Below are 14,230 nucleotides of genomic sequence, written 5' to 3' on the forward strand. Positions count from 1 at the left end.
TCCCCACAAGCGGCGATGGCTCTGCTGTGGCTGCTGAGCTGCCTGGCGCTGGCGGGCTCTGCCCGTGCCACCCTCTCCCTGCCGAGTGCGTGGGGCCGCGGGGCTTGGCGGGGTGGGCGAGGGGCGAGGGGGGGCAGCGGTGAGGGGGCGGCACGGGGCTGGGTCGGCCGGAGCCCCTGTGCCACGGCTGCTTGTGCCCCGCAGGCTGCGGCGTGCCCGCCATCACGCCTGTGGTCCACGGCTACAACCGCATCGTCAACGGGGAGGCGGCGGTGCCGGGGTCCTGGCCGTGGCAGGTGTCCCTCCAGGTGAGCGCCCGCGGCGGGGCGGGGGCCGGGGCGGGGGCCGGGCACGGGGCACCCCGGTGGCAGTGCCAGCGGTGCCGGGTGCTGACGGCAGCTCTCCCCGCCAGCGCAACAACGGCTTCCACTTCTGCGGCGGGTCGCTGATCAGCGAGAACTGGGTGGTCACCGCTGCCCACTGCGGCGTCAGGTAGGCACCGGCCCTGCCGGCCCGGGGCTGGGCGCGGGCACAGGGTCCCCAGGGGTGCCCTTCCTGTGCCCGGTGCTCAGCGCCTGCCCGTGCCCAGGACCACCGACACCGTGGTGGTGGGCGCGTACGACCAGAACTTGCTCTCCCCCGGTGAGCAGAAGCTGACCATCGAGAAGGTAACGCCGGGGCGGAGGCCGTGTGCCTGCGGGGTCCCACGGTCACCACGGGGAGCCCTGCGGGTCCGGGTCCCCCTTGTCCCAGGGGCCGGGTCCCCAGGGGAACACTGGTCCCCTTATCCTGAGGGCCAGGTCCCTTGCGTGTCCGTGGTGCCCCGCATTGCTGGGATTGGGTCCCCTGGGGTGTCCCTGCTCCCCGTCATCCCTCAGGTCGGGTGCCCAGGGTGTCCCCGGTCTCCAGGACCGCCAAGGGCTGGGGGTCAGGCCCCCGGGTCCCCTTCGTCCCTGCAGGAGATGTGCTGTGGGATGTCCCGGATCCCCATAAGCCCCCAGGGTCCCCGTCAGTCCCCGGGGAACCCACCAGTCCCCAGAGTCCCCAGCACTTCCCGGGGTCCCCGTCAGTCCCTGTGCAGTCCCCGGTGCCCGGCGCCCTGGCCGGGGGTGCGGGCGCTGGGAGCGGTGCCGCCTGCTCCAGGTCTTCAAGAACCCCAAGTTCAACATGCTGACCATCCGCAACGACATCACCCTGCTCAAACTGGCCACCCCTGCGCGGCTGTCGGCCCGCGTGTCCCCCGTGTGCCTGCCCGAGGCCACCGACGACTTCCCGGGGGGCATGACCTGTGTCACCACAGGCTGGGGCTCACTGACCCCAACGGTACCGCACCTCCCCATCCCCATCCCCATCCCTTTTCCTCATCCCCATCTTCATCACAACCCCTCATCCTCATTCCCTTTCATCCTCATCCCCATCCCAATCCCCATCTGCACCCTGATCTCCATCTCCATCCCAGTCCTCATCCTCCTCCTCATGCTCACCCCCATCCCAATCCTTGTCCCCGTTCCTGTCCCAATCTCTGTCCCTCTCTCCATCCTCATCCTTGTCGCCATCCCCATCCTTATCCTCATGCCCATCCCAGTCTCTTTCCCCATTCCCACGCTCAGCCCCAAACCCCATTCTCATCCCCATCCCTATCTCCATCCTCTTACTCATTCCAATGCTCATCCCCATCCTCATCTCCATCTCCATCCCAATCCCAATCCCAATCCCAATCCCAATCCCAATCCCCATCCCCATCCCCCTCCCCGTCCCCCCGGGCTCTGAGCGGCCCCTCGCCCGCAGCCTCGCAGACGCCGGCCCTGCTGCAGCAGGCGGCCCTGCCCCTGCTCACCAACGCGCAGTGCAAGCAGTTCTGGGGCTTCCGCATCGCCGACGTGATGGTGTGCGCCGGCGCCGACGGCGCCTCCTCCTGCATGGTAGGTGCCCCCGGGCCCCCTGGCCCCGGCCCCCCCCGCGCCCCCAGCCCCTGCCCTCACCCGCTGCCCGCAGGGCGACTCCGGGGGCCCGCTGGTGTGCCAGAAGGACGGCGCCTGGACCCTCGTGGGCATCGTGTCCTGGGGCAGCAGCACCTGCGACCCCAGCGTGCCCGGCGTCTACGCCCGCGTCACCGCGCTGCGCGGCTGGATCGACTCCATCCTGGCGGCCAACTGAGGCCGGCAATAAACGCTGCCACCGCCACCGCGCCGCGTCCTCGCTGCGGCACCGGGACGGGCGGGAGGGGGGGCGCGGGGCTGCGGGCGGCCGGGGCACACGTGGCCGGGCACAGGGGCGTGCGGTGGGCTTGGGGACACTTCTGTGGGCAGGGGGACGGCTGGAGGCAGGGGGACACCTGGCTGCGTGGGGACACATGGCTGGGCATGGGACAGGTGGATGGGGGGGGCAAGGGGACACCTGGAGTGCTGGAGGCACGGGGACACGTGGCCTCCCATGGTGTCAGGGACACCTGGCCAGGTACGGGGACACGTGGCCAAGGGTGGGGACACCTCAGCAGGCTTGGGGACACCTGGCTGTACAGCAGGCGTGGGGACACCTGGCCAGGTGTGGGGGCATGTGCACTCCCTTGGGGACACCTGGCCTGGCACGGGGACCCCTGCCATGGGTGCTGGAGGCACAGGACCCCCAGCTGGAGGGCCATTGTCCAGCCCCGCAGTCCCGTCAGCCGGAGCCACCTTAACATATGGTGGCAGTGGCAGAAGGAGGGGACCTGGGAAGGGGCCAGAAAGGGGGAGGGCAGAGTCCTGCTCCTGTCCCTGGCCAGGCCCCACCATGGCCCTGTGGCGGGTGCTGGGGCTGGGGCTGGGGGGGACCCTGGGGCGACGGAGCTGCTGCTCCAAGGTGGAGCCGGGCAGGGGCACTGGGGTCCCAGGGGGCACAGAGGGAAGGGGGCCCTGGCATGGGTGGGGTCCCTCTCGCCCCCACTCTAACAGGGCCCTCATCCCCCTCCCTTCAGCCCCCGCTGCCCCCCGACTTCGTGGAGGCCCTGAGGGCCGTGGTAGGGGGCCCCAACGTCTCCACGGCCATGGCGGTGCGCGAGCAGCACGGGCACGACGAGTCCATGCACACGTGGGTGCCCGGGCTGGGATCCCGGGGGGGGAGGGTCTGGGGAGGAGAAGGGCATGGGGAGGGGAAGGGTCTGGGAAGGGGAAGGGTCTGGGGTGGGGAGGCACCATGGGGAGGGTAAGAGGCCATGAAGTAAGAGGAGGGGAAGGGCCATGAAGAAGGGAAGGGTCTGGGCAGGGAAAGGGTTCTGGGCAGGGGAAGGTGTGGGAGGGGGAGGTCCGTGGGGCAGCGGTACCGCCCTGTCCCCCAGCTGTGCCCCGCCGGACGCCGTGGTGTGGCCCCAGGCCGTGGGGCAGGTGCAGGAGCTGGCCGCGCTCTGCCACCGCCACCACGTGCCCATGGTGCCCTTCGGCACCGGCACCGGTGTTGAGGGTGGTGTCAATGCCGTGAAGGTATGGGCACTCCCAGGACCCTCAGACCCCTGGCACCCCCGCCCAGCCCCTGCCCAGGGGCTCTCGGTGCCCATCTGTGCCCAGCCGTGCTGATGCCCCTGTGCCAGGGCGGCGTCTGCTTCGACCTGAGCCGCATGGACGCCATCACGGAGCTGAGCCTCGAGGACTTCTCGGTCTCGGTGGAGCCCGGCGTCACCCACAAGGCCCTCAACAGCCACCTGCGCGGCACCGGGCTCTGGTTCCCTGTCGGTACCGTGGGCACCGGGGCACCGGGGAACAGCCAGGAGGGGTGGCACTGGGGGTGCCTGTGGGTCTGGGGGTGCCGGGAGCACTGAGGGTGCTGTCGGTGCGCTGTGCTGCCAGGGCTGTACCAGGGAGCCCCATGGAGGTGGAGTGGTCCCAAGGGTGCTGGGGGTCCCCGCTGAGGTGCTGTGGTCCCTGGGGCACCCATAGGGGAGCGGGTGCTGTGATCCCAAAGGTGCTGGGGTCCACATGTTGTCCCAGAGGTGCTGGATGAGCCCTGATCCCAGGCGTGCTGGGGGTCCCCATGGGGTGCACTGGTCCCAGGGGTGCCCATGGGGCAGTGGGTGCCATGGGCCCCGGGGTGGTGGGGTCCCCATGGGCCCAGGGGCACAATGGGGCTGGTGCAGGGATGGGCAACGGCCGGGCCCAGCACAGGGTCCTGTGGGGATGCCCCATGGCCCCGTCCCCGCGCCAGCCACCCCTCCCCTCCCGTCCCGTCCCCTCCATGCCGTCCCTGCCCGCAGACCCCGGGGCGGACGCCTCGCTGTGCGGCATGGCGGCCACGGGCGCCTCGGGCACCAACGCCGTGCGCTACGGCACCATGCGGCCCAACGTGCTCAACCTGCGCGTGGTGCTGCCGGACGGGCGCCTGCTCCACACCGCCGGGCCCGGGCGCCAGCCCAGGTGGGTACGGGGGGCCGGGGGGACCGGGGGGGCCGCGGGGCACCCGCTCACCGTCCCCGCGCAGGAAGCGGGCGGCCGGCTACGACCTGACCTCGCTCTTCGTGGGCTCCGAGGGCACCCTGGGCTTCCTGACGCGGGCCACGCTGCGCCTGCACCCGCTGCCCGAGGCCGCCGCCGCCACCACCGCCACCTTCCCCAGCGTGCGGGCGGCCGTGGCCTGCACCGTGCACGTGCTGCAGGCCGCCGTGCCCGTGGCCCGCATCGGTGGGTGCCGGGGCCGGGCGGCGGGGCCGGGGCCGCGGGTGCCGGCGGCGGGGGCTCAGCGCCGCCTGCTCCCCCCAGAGCTCCTGGACGAGGCGATGGCGGGCGCCTGCGGCCGCTTCAGCGGGCTGGAGCTGCCGGCGGCGGCCACGCTGCTCCTGGAGCTGCACGGCTCCCGGCACGGGCTGGCCGAGCAGCGGCGGCAGGCGGGTAGGGACGGCGCCGGCACGGGGACGGGGGCGGTGTGCCTGGGGGCACGGTGGGCACCCAGGGGTGAGGGATGGGTGCCCGCGGCCAGGGGGAGCAGAGGTGTCGTGGGGTGAAGGACGGGTGCCCAGGAACGGGATGTGGGGGAACCTCAGGGTCACCAGGGCGAGGGACGGGTGCTCAGAGCTGGGGACTGTGGTCCCGGGGCGAGGGCTGGGTGCCCAGTGACAGGGACTGGGGGTCCCGTGGCGAGGGCTGGGTGGTCAGGGCAGGGACTGGGGGTCCTGGGGTGAGGGCTGGGTGCCCAGGGCAGGGACTGGGGGGGGTCTCAGGGCTGGGTGCCCAGGGCAGGGACTGGGGGTGCCGGGGCAAGGGCTGGGTGCCCGCGGCTGCTGTGGGTCCCGGCCCGGCCCCATCCCAGGGCTCGCGGCCACCGGCAGAGGAGATTGTGCAGCTGAACGGTGGCTCCGGGCTGGCCTGGGCGGAGGAGCCGGAGGCGCGCGGGCGGCTCTGGGCCATGCGCCATAGTGCCCGGTACGCGGCCCTGGCCCTGCGGCCCGGCTGCCAGGTGAGTGACAGGCGTGGGGACGACGGCCTCGGTGTCCCACGGAGCCACGGGCGCCACAGCTCTGCCCTGCCTGGCCCAGGGCTACTGCACGGATGTCTGCGTGCCCATCTCCTGCCTGCCCGACGTGGTGGCGGAGACCCAGCGGGACCTGCAGGACTCCGGCCTCACCGGTCAGCGCGGGCGCTTGGGGGCCATCATCCTCCCCGCCGCGCCCATCCTGACCCGTCACCCCCACCAGGGCCCATGGTGGGACATGTGGGTGACGGCAACTTCCACTGCCTGCTCCTCTTCGACCCCCAGGACCCAGCGGAGGCCCAGCGCGTCCATGCCTTCGCCCAGCGCCTGGGCAGGTGGGGGTGGGAACACCGCGGGGGGACGGGCGGGGACACGGCCCCACGCCGACCCTGACCCCCCCATCCTGCAGGCGGGCGCTGGCGGCGGGGGGCACCTGCACCGGGGAGCACGGCGTGGGGCTGGGCAAGCGGGCGCTGCTGCTGGAGGAGCTGGGCCAGGAGGGGCTGGACACCCTGCGCCGCATCAAGGCCGCGCTGGACCCGCACAACCTCATGAACCCCGGCAAGGTGCTCTGAGGGGGGGCAGCGGCACCCCGGAGTCAGGGCAGGGGTGGCCACGCTGCCGTAATGCCCTCCCTGCTCCCCCAAACCCCCCATCCCCACCCCTCTGGGTCAGGGACCCCCATCCCTAATAAACCCCTTTGCACCTGCACCCCCTTCTGCCGTGACGTGTTTTGGGGGGACAGGGCACCCCAGCCCCTCTCCTGGGGGTCCCACCCCACAGCACGCACACGCAGATACCCAGAGGCTGGAGGGGGGTCTAGGCAAATCTTTATGCTGCTGGGGGGGGGGGGCAGGGGGCTGAGCTCTGGGGGGGCTGCGACTCTGTAGCTCCGGGAACCAGCGGAAGCTTCCCCCGTGTTCAAAAGGCACCAATTTCCGTTTGCATTCCGGTTACAGCTGGTACGGCAGCAAAACGCGAGACGTGAGAACGCGCAGGTCAGCCTCCTCCTGCCCCCCAGCCCCCCCCAGCTCCCCCGAGCACCCCCCGGGGACCCTTACCCACAGCCCCCGGCACACAGGGGGACAGCACCCTGCCCCACTGCAAGGAGTGGCTTCCACACCATTAAAATCCACTGGCCGCCAGAGACCCCTCGGGAACCCTCCCGAGAGGGGAACAGCCACCCCCGTGCCCCAAAATGCCCATGGGGACATGGCCCCATGGCCTCCACACCAGGAACAGTGGCTGGTTTTGTATGGAGAGAGGGCAGCGGGGAGGGAGCGGGCACGAATCCACGTCCCAGCGCTGCTCCATCACGGGCACGGCTCCGAAACCAACCCTGGCCTCTGGCTGGAGGGAGGAAGAAGACGAAGGGGGATGATGGCCTCAGCCCCTCACCCCTCTACCAGCAGAGCCCCAGGTCCCCAGTGAGCGTGGGAGTCTCTATGTACACGTCCGCTCACACCGGGCGGAGGGCTCTCGTGGAGGGGGACACGCGTCTGGGGCTGGGGTGGGGGCCGTGGGGAGGGGACAGCAGCCTGGGGCCATCACATGGCTGCCAGCTGGCCCAGCACCATCCTGAACTGCTGCGTGCTGTTGGCGAGGTCCTTGACACGCTCCACCATGTCCTTGGAGGCGGCAGGAGAAGGGTAGTGGAGGGCGGCCGCTTTGGTGGTCACCACGATCTCCTTGAGCATCTCACAGAGGAGGTTGCTGTAGTGCATCACCTTGTGCTGGACGTCCTGGGCCTTGGCCTGGCGGGACAGCGTGTCCCCGATGAAGACGAGCTTGTGGGCGCTGAGGATGACGAATTTGCTGTGGGCCACGAAGATCTTGGGGGGTTGGTTGCTGCTGACGGCGGTGAAGAAGGCGTCGACGGCGTTGGTGAGCGTGGTGAGGTTGGCCTCGCACTGCTCCAGGTAGAAGAGGAGGAGCTGGCGGTCAGCAGGACACAGGGCCCCGCCGCCCCGCGCCGGGCCGTAGTGCTGGGGGGGGCTCCAGTTGGACAGGTCATTGTCGATGGGGCGCGTCACCTCCTGCTCCAGCCGCTCAAACTGCTTCAGCTGCGGGAGGGAGGAGTGTGAGGCCAAACAGCCACCGAGCCAGCGCCCACTCACAGAATCACAGAATCAACCAGGTTGGAAGAGCCCTCTGGGATCATCGAGTCCAACCATTGCCCTGACACCACCATGTCAACTAGACCATGGCACTAAGGGCCATGTCCAGTCTTTTCTTAAACCCCTCCAGAGATGGTGACTCCACCACCTCCCTGGGCAGCCCCTTCCAATGGCTAATGACCCTTGCTGAGAAGAAATGCTTCCTAATGTTCAACCTGAACCTCCCCTGGCAAAGCCTGAGGCTGTGTCCTCTTGTCCTATCGCTAGTTGCCTGGGAGAAGAGGCTGACTCCCACTTCACTACAACCTCCCTTCAGGTAGTTGTAGACTGCAATAAGGTCACCTCTGAGCCTCCTCCAGGCTAAACAACCTCCAGGGAGGGCACCCCCCTCCCTGGAGCATCTAGCATGGGTGGCCATGGCCACTGGCCCCAGGTGACGGCTGTGCCCCAGGGAAAACAGCAAGGGACAGTGCCAGCCCCAGGACAACCGTGCCAGGCTCCCTCCAGGAGCAGGGTGCCCCTCTCTGCTGGCATGCGAGGTGAGCCAGAAGCCACCGTGGGGACAGCCACGCAAGAGGGGGCCGTGGGGGTACAAGGGGAGCAGGACCCAAAGCCCCCTGCCCACCCAGAGAGCTGTGCCCAGCGGCGCTCGCCTGCCCCGGCTCCGTTACCTGCTGGTGCTCCAGCTGGTCCTTGCTCTGCCGGATGATGTTGCCTTTCTCCAACAGCTCCTTCTGGGTCTTCTCAAACTCTTCTTTGCCCTGCAGGGAAGGAAGGGGCATGACACTGGGGTCAGTGACACCAGCCTTGCGGGCGCCAGCCCCTGCCTGCCCTGGGACACCCCTGGTCCCCACAGTCATCAAGCTGGAGGTGGCAAGATGTGGGTGGCAGAAGCACCACCGCAGCCAGAGCTGCCCGATGCCCCGGTGCTGGTGGCTCCCCGGCACAAAACCCACCCGTGGGGCACAGCCCCCCCCGCTCACGCCCACCTGGAGATGGACGTAGTCGTAATCCTCCATCCAGCCGCTCTCGCTGTTCTCGTAGGGCCCATCGGGGGACTCCTGGGCCAGCAGCTTGGGCGGGGAGGGCAGTGGCCGCGACTGGATGCTGCTGGCCTTGTCAGACGGGTGAGAGGGTCCGTGGCCACCACTCTCCGCCACCGGCTTTGTCCGTTTGAAGAGGAGGGAGGCGTTGCCGTGCAGGAAGGAGGCCAACTGCTTGGTGTCATCGGGGACGCCGCGCGAGTGCATGACAAAGTGCTCCAAGTCATCCGTGCCCGGCTTGCCTCCGGCCAGGGTGCTCGGGGCCCAGTGGCAAGCGTCCAGCGCTTGGCCGTGCCGTGCCAGGGCCTGGTAGACCTCCTCCATCTTCTGCAGCTGCTTGCTGAGCTTGGCGTAGAGGGAGCGGTCGGAGGCCTGGGCGGCATTGCCCACCGCCCCCCGGGCAAACTCCAGCAGGTCCCGGAGGGCCGTCCGGACGCCCTCGGCTGCCCCGCGGATGCTGGCGGCGTTGGCCTCCATGTGCTCGGGGCTGCGCCAGTTGGCACCGATGAAGGACATGAGGTAGGAGACGGCGCCGCCGACGCCGTGCTGGAGCTTGGCCAGCGTCTCCATGGCGGCGTCCAAGTCCAAGGAGAACTCCTTGCCGGTTCCCTTGGCCGGCTCCTTCACGGGCACCACGTCCAGCGAGGACGTGGAGATGTTGCTGCGGGTGCTGCCCGTGCTGGAGGCCGAGAGGCGCTTGCCGTCGGCGCCCTTGGCCTCGCGGTCCACTTGCGGTGGGACGTCGTAGATGTACTCGCCCTCCGTGTCCAGGGAGCCCTTGCCCGGGGCGTGCAGGTCCCGGGGTACATCGTACACCTCCTGGGAGGGGAAGGCTGACCCCCCCAGCTTCTTGAGGCTGGGGGGCACGTCGTAGATCTCGTGGGAGAGCAGTGGCTCGGGGGCGCCTTTCCCAGCCACCGGCGGCACGTCGTAGACGTCCTCTGGCAAGTAGGGCTCCTGCTGGGCCAGGACGAGGGGGTGGCGGGAGGGGTCGAAGGTTTTCTGCTTGGCGAAGGCGGGGGGCACGTCGTAGGTCTCCTCCCGCGCGGGGCCGTCCGGCACGTCCTTGCTCACCGAGGGGGGGACGTCATACACCTGCAAGGGCAGCGGGAGCACTGTCACGCGTGCGCAGGCGGGTTGCGCCGTGCCACAGTGCGTGTAAGTGCCAGCCCCGGGCACACGAGAGGCTGGCACAGCCCTGTGCAACACCCCCAGCCTCCTGCGTCCCCTTTGGGGTGGGAATCACAAAATCCTAGAGCAGCCCACGTTGGAAGAGACCTCAAAAGCTCATCTGGTCCAAGCTCATCCCCTAGGTGAGATCACCTAGCGCCCCATCCCCTTGCACCCTGAAAGCCTCCAGCACCAGGAATGTCACTGCACCCCTGGGCAGGTTGTCCCAGTGAAGGATTGTTCCCCCTGTAAAAACGTGTCTGTCTTCTAGGGAGGAGCTGGGAGCTTCCCAGCAGCACTTACAGTTTGGTGCAGGTTCTTCTCCACGCTGGACGGCACGTCGTAGATCTCCTGCCCTGGGTCCTGCCCGTTAGGACCCTTCACTGCCATGGGGGGAGTGTCGTAGACCTGGAGAGGTGGGGGGACACAGGACAGTGTGTCAGGGGTGGCGTGGGCACCCACCTCCTCCCAGGGACCAGCTGGGAAGGACAGATGTGCCAGAAGCAGCCCTGAGGCCCATAATGTGCCTAGCTTGTGGTGTAATTTGCCCAGGTTTGGATCCCAGAGCATCTCCTGTGCCAGGGGACGGACCCAGAGACCGCCCCCAACCCCCTGACCAGCCTCACCTCCTGGCTGAACTGGCTTGGGACCCCCCCTCGGACAGGCGGCACGTCGTAGATCTCCTGGGAGCCCGCCGAGAGGAGGTGGCGAGGGAAATCGTACTCATCCTGCTCGCCCTTGGGGGAGTCGTAGACATACACTTGCCCCACGCGGGTGGGCACCAGCACCTGGCAAGAGAGAAACGGATGAGGTGGGCACTGCCGAGCATCCCCGCCCCACATCAGCCCCCCAAAAACCCAGCGATGGGGTTGCAGAGAGGATGGACGCCGGATTCCGTGACAGACTATCCGGCACCGGCCAAGGCGGTGCCCACGGGAGGGCGCTCCCCGGCCGGCCGTGCACGCTCCTGGCGGTGACGCCGGGGACCGGGAGATGATATCACCGGTTATTTATAGCGGCGAGCTTCGGCGAGAGACAAAGCCCAGCCGGCACGGCCACGGCGTGCAGAAGGGAACGGTCGATTCAGGCACCGGGCCCTGCCCGCGGCTTGGTGCCCACCTTGCCGTACCACGGCGACACGAGAGCGGCAAAGAGCCAAAGCCAGCGGTACCAGGGGGCACGAAGGGCTGAGCAACCCGCGGAGGTGCTGGGCTGCTCCTCCCTTTTAGGATGCTCCCCATGCCCGGGCCATGATTTGGCAACCCCCCCTCCCCTTCACCGGCCGCTTGCCAGCGGTGTGAGTCAGGGTAACCTTCCCGGAAAAGCGATGCTGAAAGCTGCTCTTCCCCGGAATGACGTGCCAGGGAAGCGGCGGAGCCGGGAGGAGCCTGGTGTCCGGGATGCAGCCGTTACGCTGCCCCGGACAGGGCCACCACACCGGGATCCCCATGCTGGGGACAGATCAGTGGCTCCCCCTTGCCCCACCAGCAAACCCAACTGGCAAGCGCCGGCAGGCTCCCTGGCACAGCCAGGACACGCTGGCACTGGCTGCCTGCCCCTGCCCGTGCTCCCGGGAGGAAGAAAACATCTCAGCACCGTGCCAGGTACCACAGCCACCTCCATAGCTGCCAAGGGGCATCTCCAAGCAGCTCCTGGGTTACCAGAACTCCATGCCCACCCCAGCCACGGCTGCTGTGCCCTTGGTGACACTGGCAGAGCTCACGCTAGAGATCAAGCGGACCAAAGTGCCAAATGCTGCGCCAGCCCCGAGCTGGGTAGCCCACACCAACCAGGGCACCTCAGTCACCACAAGGACCCCCCTGGCGTGTACCCACTCCTGCCAGCAGCAGGGGGGACGATGCCCACACACCCCCTGCCATGGGCGCAAGGACTCCCCGCTCCAAGAGGCGGTGGCGGGCAGATAAGCCGAAGCCCCACAGCCCTGGCACCCACTGGCCACTGTCCACCACAGAGCACCCCGCAACCATGCTGCCACCCCCCAGGACCCCCGTCCTACCTTTCCTTGCGGCTTGGGCCCTTCCCAGCTCCTCATGTCCAACGATGGGGGCACCTGGTAGATGTCTTGAGCCTGCCCGGCAGAGGGAGGAACCTGGTAGACGTCCTGGGGGGGGCTGGCAGAGCCCCCGGGGTACGCTTCTGCCGCTTGGCCCAGGGAGGGGGGCACCTGGTAGATCTCCTGGCCGGGGCTGGGGAAGGCGTGGGGAGGCGTCTGCTTCGGGTAGGCGGGCGGCTGCTTAGCCGGGGCAGGCGGAAACTGTCCGGTGGGCACCGAGCCCGGGTAGAGACCCTGCTGTCCCTTGCTGGGGACCGGCATCAGGTAGACGTTGTCCCCTTGGGGGGCATAAGCAGGGTGCATGGGTGTGTACTGCGAGGCGGGCGACAGCGGGGTGTAGCCCCCTTGGTGGTGGTAAGGCAGAGCCGGCTGCGGCACCGGCGGCTGCGGCGGTGCCTGTCCCTGCGCCGGGCCTGGCGCTTGCTGCTGCTGCTGCTGCTGCTGCTTCTTGTCGTACATCCCCACCAGGATCTTGAGGCGGTTCCCGGGGACGATGCCCTGCCGGCCGTGGAGCGAGCAGAGCCACCAGCCGTCCAGCCCCTGCGTGTTGCGCTCCAGCACCGTCATGATGTCGCCTTTGCGGAAGGAGAGCTCGTCCGGCGACTCGGCCACGTTGTCGTACAGCGCCTTGGCCAGCACGTTCTGCAAGAGAACCCCGCGCCGGGGCGGTGAGCCGGGCCCCGCCGGCCGGTGGGGAGTCATCCCGGCAGACGATGGAGCCCCGGGGGCTTCGCCGAGCGGGTCCCACCGGCTGGATCGCCCCGTTCCAGCCGCCTTTTCCTTCCCCGTTGGAGTTCGACCCATCCTTCCCGGAGGTGGTGCTAGGAAGGGGCCGGGCCCTTCCGCCTCCCCGGTTTCGGGGGGACCTCCTCTGCCTTTCCCTCCCCTTCCCACCGCCGCCAACGGGGAGGAAGTGCCAGGGCGGTGAGTCAGCCGTAGCCGTGGCCATCGATGCCGTAGCCATCGCCACGCCGGCCGCCACCGGGCCCAGGCCCGCTCCAGCCCACGGTGCCGGCCGTCCCCACGGCGGACGCGGGCTGTGCCACGACGCCTTGGCCGTGCCCCAGCTCGGAGGCACCTGCCGCCGCTCCCCGCCCGCCGCCGGGACCTACCGGTGCCACGGCGGCAGGACAGGCCGCGGGCTCCCGCCACCGCCCGCCATGGCGGCACCGGACCCCCGGCTCCTCGCCGCCCCACGGCGGGCAGGCTGTGGCTACCGCCGGCTCTCCCCGCCCGCCGCCGGCGCCCACCCCGCCCGGGGGGAGGCCGCGGCCTGTGGCCCCGCTGGGCTCCCCGCGGGGGTCCCGGAGCACCGTTACCCACCGGGCAGGAGGGTCCCCGGGCAAGGCCTCACCCCCCCCGGCACGGCGGGGCCAGGCCAAGGACACGCGGGGGGGCTCGGCGGCCCCGGCGGGGCCCTGCCCGGGCTCGGGGGGCCCTTCCTCACCCTCCTCCTCACCCTCCTCCTCCTCCCCGCCGCGGGGCTCCGCCGGGAGCCGTTACCCCGGGGCCCCGCGCCCTGCCCGGGGGGGGCCCCACGCGTGTCCCACGTCCCCGGGCCCCGCTCCCCGCCCCGCCCGCGGGCCCCGCTCACCAGGTAGTTCATCTTCCCGCGGGGCCGCTCCGGCCCTAGCGGCGGGCGGCCGGGGGCCGGGGCCGGGCGGGGGGCGGCGGGGCGGGCGGGCGGCGCGCTGGCGGCGGCGGGCGCCGTAGGGATCATTATAGCGCGGTGCCCGCCCGGGCCCGCCGGCCCCGCCCGCCCCCAGCGGCTGCGCCCGCCCGGCAGGGGGCGGGGCTGAGCCGGGGCGGGGCAGGGGCGGGGCCGGGGCGGGCACCGGGGCCACCGGCACGGGGCGGGGGGGTGTGACGGGGTGTGTGTGCCAAGGGTGACGGGGGTGCAACGGGTACGCGAGGGGTAAAGTGTGTGTAGCTGATGTGCAAAGGGTGTGTAAGGGGCGTGCAAAGGGTAACGGGTGCGTAAGGTGTGTGCAAAGGGTGTGTAAGGGGTGTAAAGGGTGTCTAATGGGTAAAAAGTGTGTGTAGCGGGTGTGCAAACGGTGTGTAACGGGTGTCTAATGGGTGTGCAAAGGGTAAAGGGTTTAAACCCTTCTCCCTTCTTTGTTTTCCCTCAGCTGCGCGTCCCTCGCCAGCCCAGGTGCTGCTCTGGGGCGGTGGCACACCAGGGCACACCACAGGGCACACGGCACACCACGGCACACCACAGGGGACACGGCACACCAGGGCACACCATGGCTCGCCATGGCATACATAGCACACCAGGGCACACCACGGCACACCACGGAGCACACAGCACACCATGGCACATATGGCACACCATGGGACACCATGGCACACTATGGTGCACACATGGCACACCACAGCACACCACG

The 14,230-nt window shown here is 69.7% G+C and overlaps 3 protein-coding genes across 8 annotated transcripts; 2 read left to right on the plus strand and 1 right to left on the minus strand.

The window, feature by feature from the left end:
* The first annotated feature begins 15 nt into the window (after positions 1-15).
* LOC137669324 (chymotrypsinogen 2-like) lies at positions 16-2,184 on the plus strand. Of its 2 annotated transcripts, none has more exons than XM_068411365.1 (7): positions 16-85; positions 205-308; positions 413-492; positions 590-668; positions 1,144-1,323; positions 1,797-1,922; positions 1,996-2,184. In XM_068411365.1, the coding sequence occupies exons 1-7, from the start codon at positions 16-18 to the stop codon at positions 2,155-2,157; spliced, it is 801 nt and encodes a 266-aa protein (XP_068267466.1). In that variant the 3' UTR covers positions 2,158-2,184. The 2 variants fall into 2 exon arrangements, with proteins under 2 accessions (XP_068267466.1, XP_068267467.1); XM_068411366.1 differs by having other exon boundaries at positions 16-64.
* Positions 2,185-2,758: 574 nt separating this feature from the next.
* Positions 2,759-6,147, plus strand: LOC137669131 (probable D-lactate dehydrogenase, mitochondrial). Of its 4 annotated transcripts, none has more exons than XM_068411030.1 (11): positions 2,759-2,841; positions 2,957-3,069; positions 3,317-3,458; positions 3,566-3,707; positions 4,226-4,385; positions 4,450-4,649; positions 4,728-4,856; positions 5,294-5,421; positions 5,501-5,591; positions 5,660-5,771; positions 5,846-6,147. In XM_068411030.1, the coding sequence occupies exons 1-11, from the start codon at positions 2,773-2,775 to the stop codon at positions 6,009-6,011; spliced, it is 1,452 nt and encodes a 483-aa protein (XP_068267131.1). In that variant the 5' UTR covers positions 2,759-2,772; the 3' UTR covers positions 6,012-6,147. The 4 variants fall into 4 exon arrangements, with proteins under 4 accessions (XP_068267131.1, XP_068267129.1, XP_068267132.1 ...); XM_068411028.1 differs by having other exon boundaries at positions 5,722-5,771; XM_068411031.1 differs by lacking the exons at positions 5,294-5,421; positions 5,501-5,591 and having other exon boundaries at positions 5,722-5,771.
* A 108-nt stretch (positions 6,148-6,255) lies between these two features.
* On the minus strand, positions 6,256-13,511 carry BCAR1 (BCAR1 scaffold protein, Cas family member). Of its 2 annotated transcripts, XM_068411034.1 has the most exons (7): positions 13,435-13,511; positions 11,784-12,482; positions 10,393-10,554; positions 10,070-10,174; positions 8,543-9,691; positions 8,225-8,314; positions 6,256-7,499 (listed from the first exon to the last, which is right to left on the minus strand). In XM_068411034.1, the coding sequence occupies exons 1-7, from the start codon at positions 13,444-13,446 to the stop codon at positions 6,984-6,986; spliced, it is 2,733 nt and encodes a 910-aa protein (XP_068267135.1). In that variant the 5' UTR covers positions 13,447-13,511; the 3' UTR covers positions 6,256-6,983. The 2 variants fall into 2 exon arrangements, with proteins under 2 accessions (XP_068267135.1, XP_068267134.1); XM_068411033.1 differs by lacking the exon at positions 13,435-13,511 and having other exon boundaries at positions 11,784-12,581.
* Positions 13,512-14,230: the final 719 nt, after the last annotated feature.

Source organism: Nyctibius grandis, chromosome 12, assembly GCF_013368605.1.
Source record: "Nyctibius grandis isolate bNycGra1 chromosome 12, bNycGra1.pri, whole genome shotgun sequence".
NCBI lineage: Eukaryota > Metazoa > Chordata > Aves > Nyctibiiformes > Nyctibiidae > Nyctibius > Nyctibius grandis.

What these genes read in the sequence shown, in the direction of transcription:
- LOC137669324 (XM_068411365.1), top strand. Translation starts at nt 16, where the DNA reads ATGGCTCTGCTGTGGCTGCTGAGCTGCCTGGCGCTGGCGGGCTCTGCC. An exon ending in GCTGCCCACTGCGGCGTCAG is followed by an intron (nt 493 to 589) that starts GTAGGCACCGGC and finishes GCCCGTGCCCAG; the next exon opens with GACCACCGACACCGTGGTGG. An exon ending in ACGGCGCCTCCTCCTGCATG is followed by an intron (nt 1,923 to 1,995) that starts GTAGGTGCCCCC and finishes CGCTGCCCGCAG; the next exon opens with GGCGACTCCGGGGGCCCGCT.
- LOC137669131 (XM_068411028.1), top strand. Translation starts at nt 2,773, where the DNA reads ATGGCCCTGTGGCGGGTGCTGGGGCTGGGGCTGGGGGGGACCCTGGGG. An exon ending in GTGGTGTCAATGCCGTGAAG is followed by an intron (nt 3,459 to 3,565) that starts GTATGGGCACTC and finishes CCCCTGTGCCAG; the next exon opens with GGCGGCGTCTGCTTCGACCT. An exon ending in CCCTGCGGCCCGGCTGCCAG is followed by an intron (nt 5,422 to 5,500) that starts GTGAGTGACAGG and finishes TGCCTGGCCCAG; the next exon opens with GGCTACTGCACGGATGTCTG.
- BCAR1 (XM_068411033.1), bottom strand. Translation starts at nt 12,542, where the DNA reads ATGACTCCCCACCGGCCGGCGGGGCCCGGCTCACCGCCCCGGCGCGGG. An exon ending in GGCCCAAGCCGCAAGGAAAG is followed by an intron (nt 10,555 to 11,783) that starts GTAGGACGGGGG and finishes CTCTCTTGCCAG; the next exon opens with GTGCTGGTGCCCACCCGCGT. An exon ending in CAAGCCAGTTCAGCCAGGAG is followed by an intron (nt 10,175 to 10,392) that starts GTGAGGCTGGTC and finishes CCACCTCTCCAG; the next exon opens with GTCTACGACACTCCCCCCAT.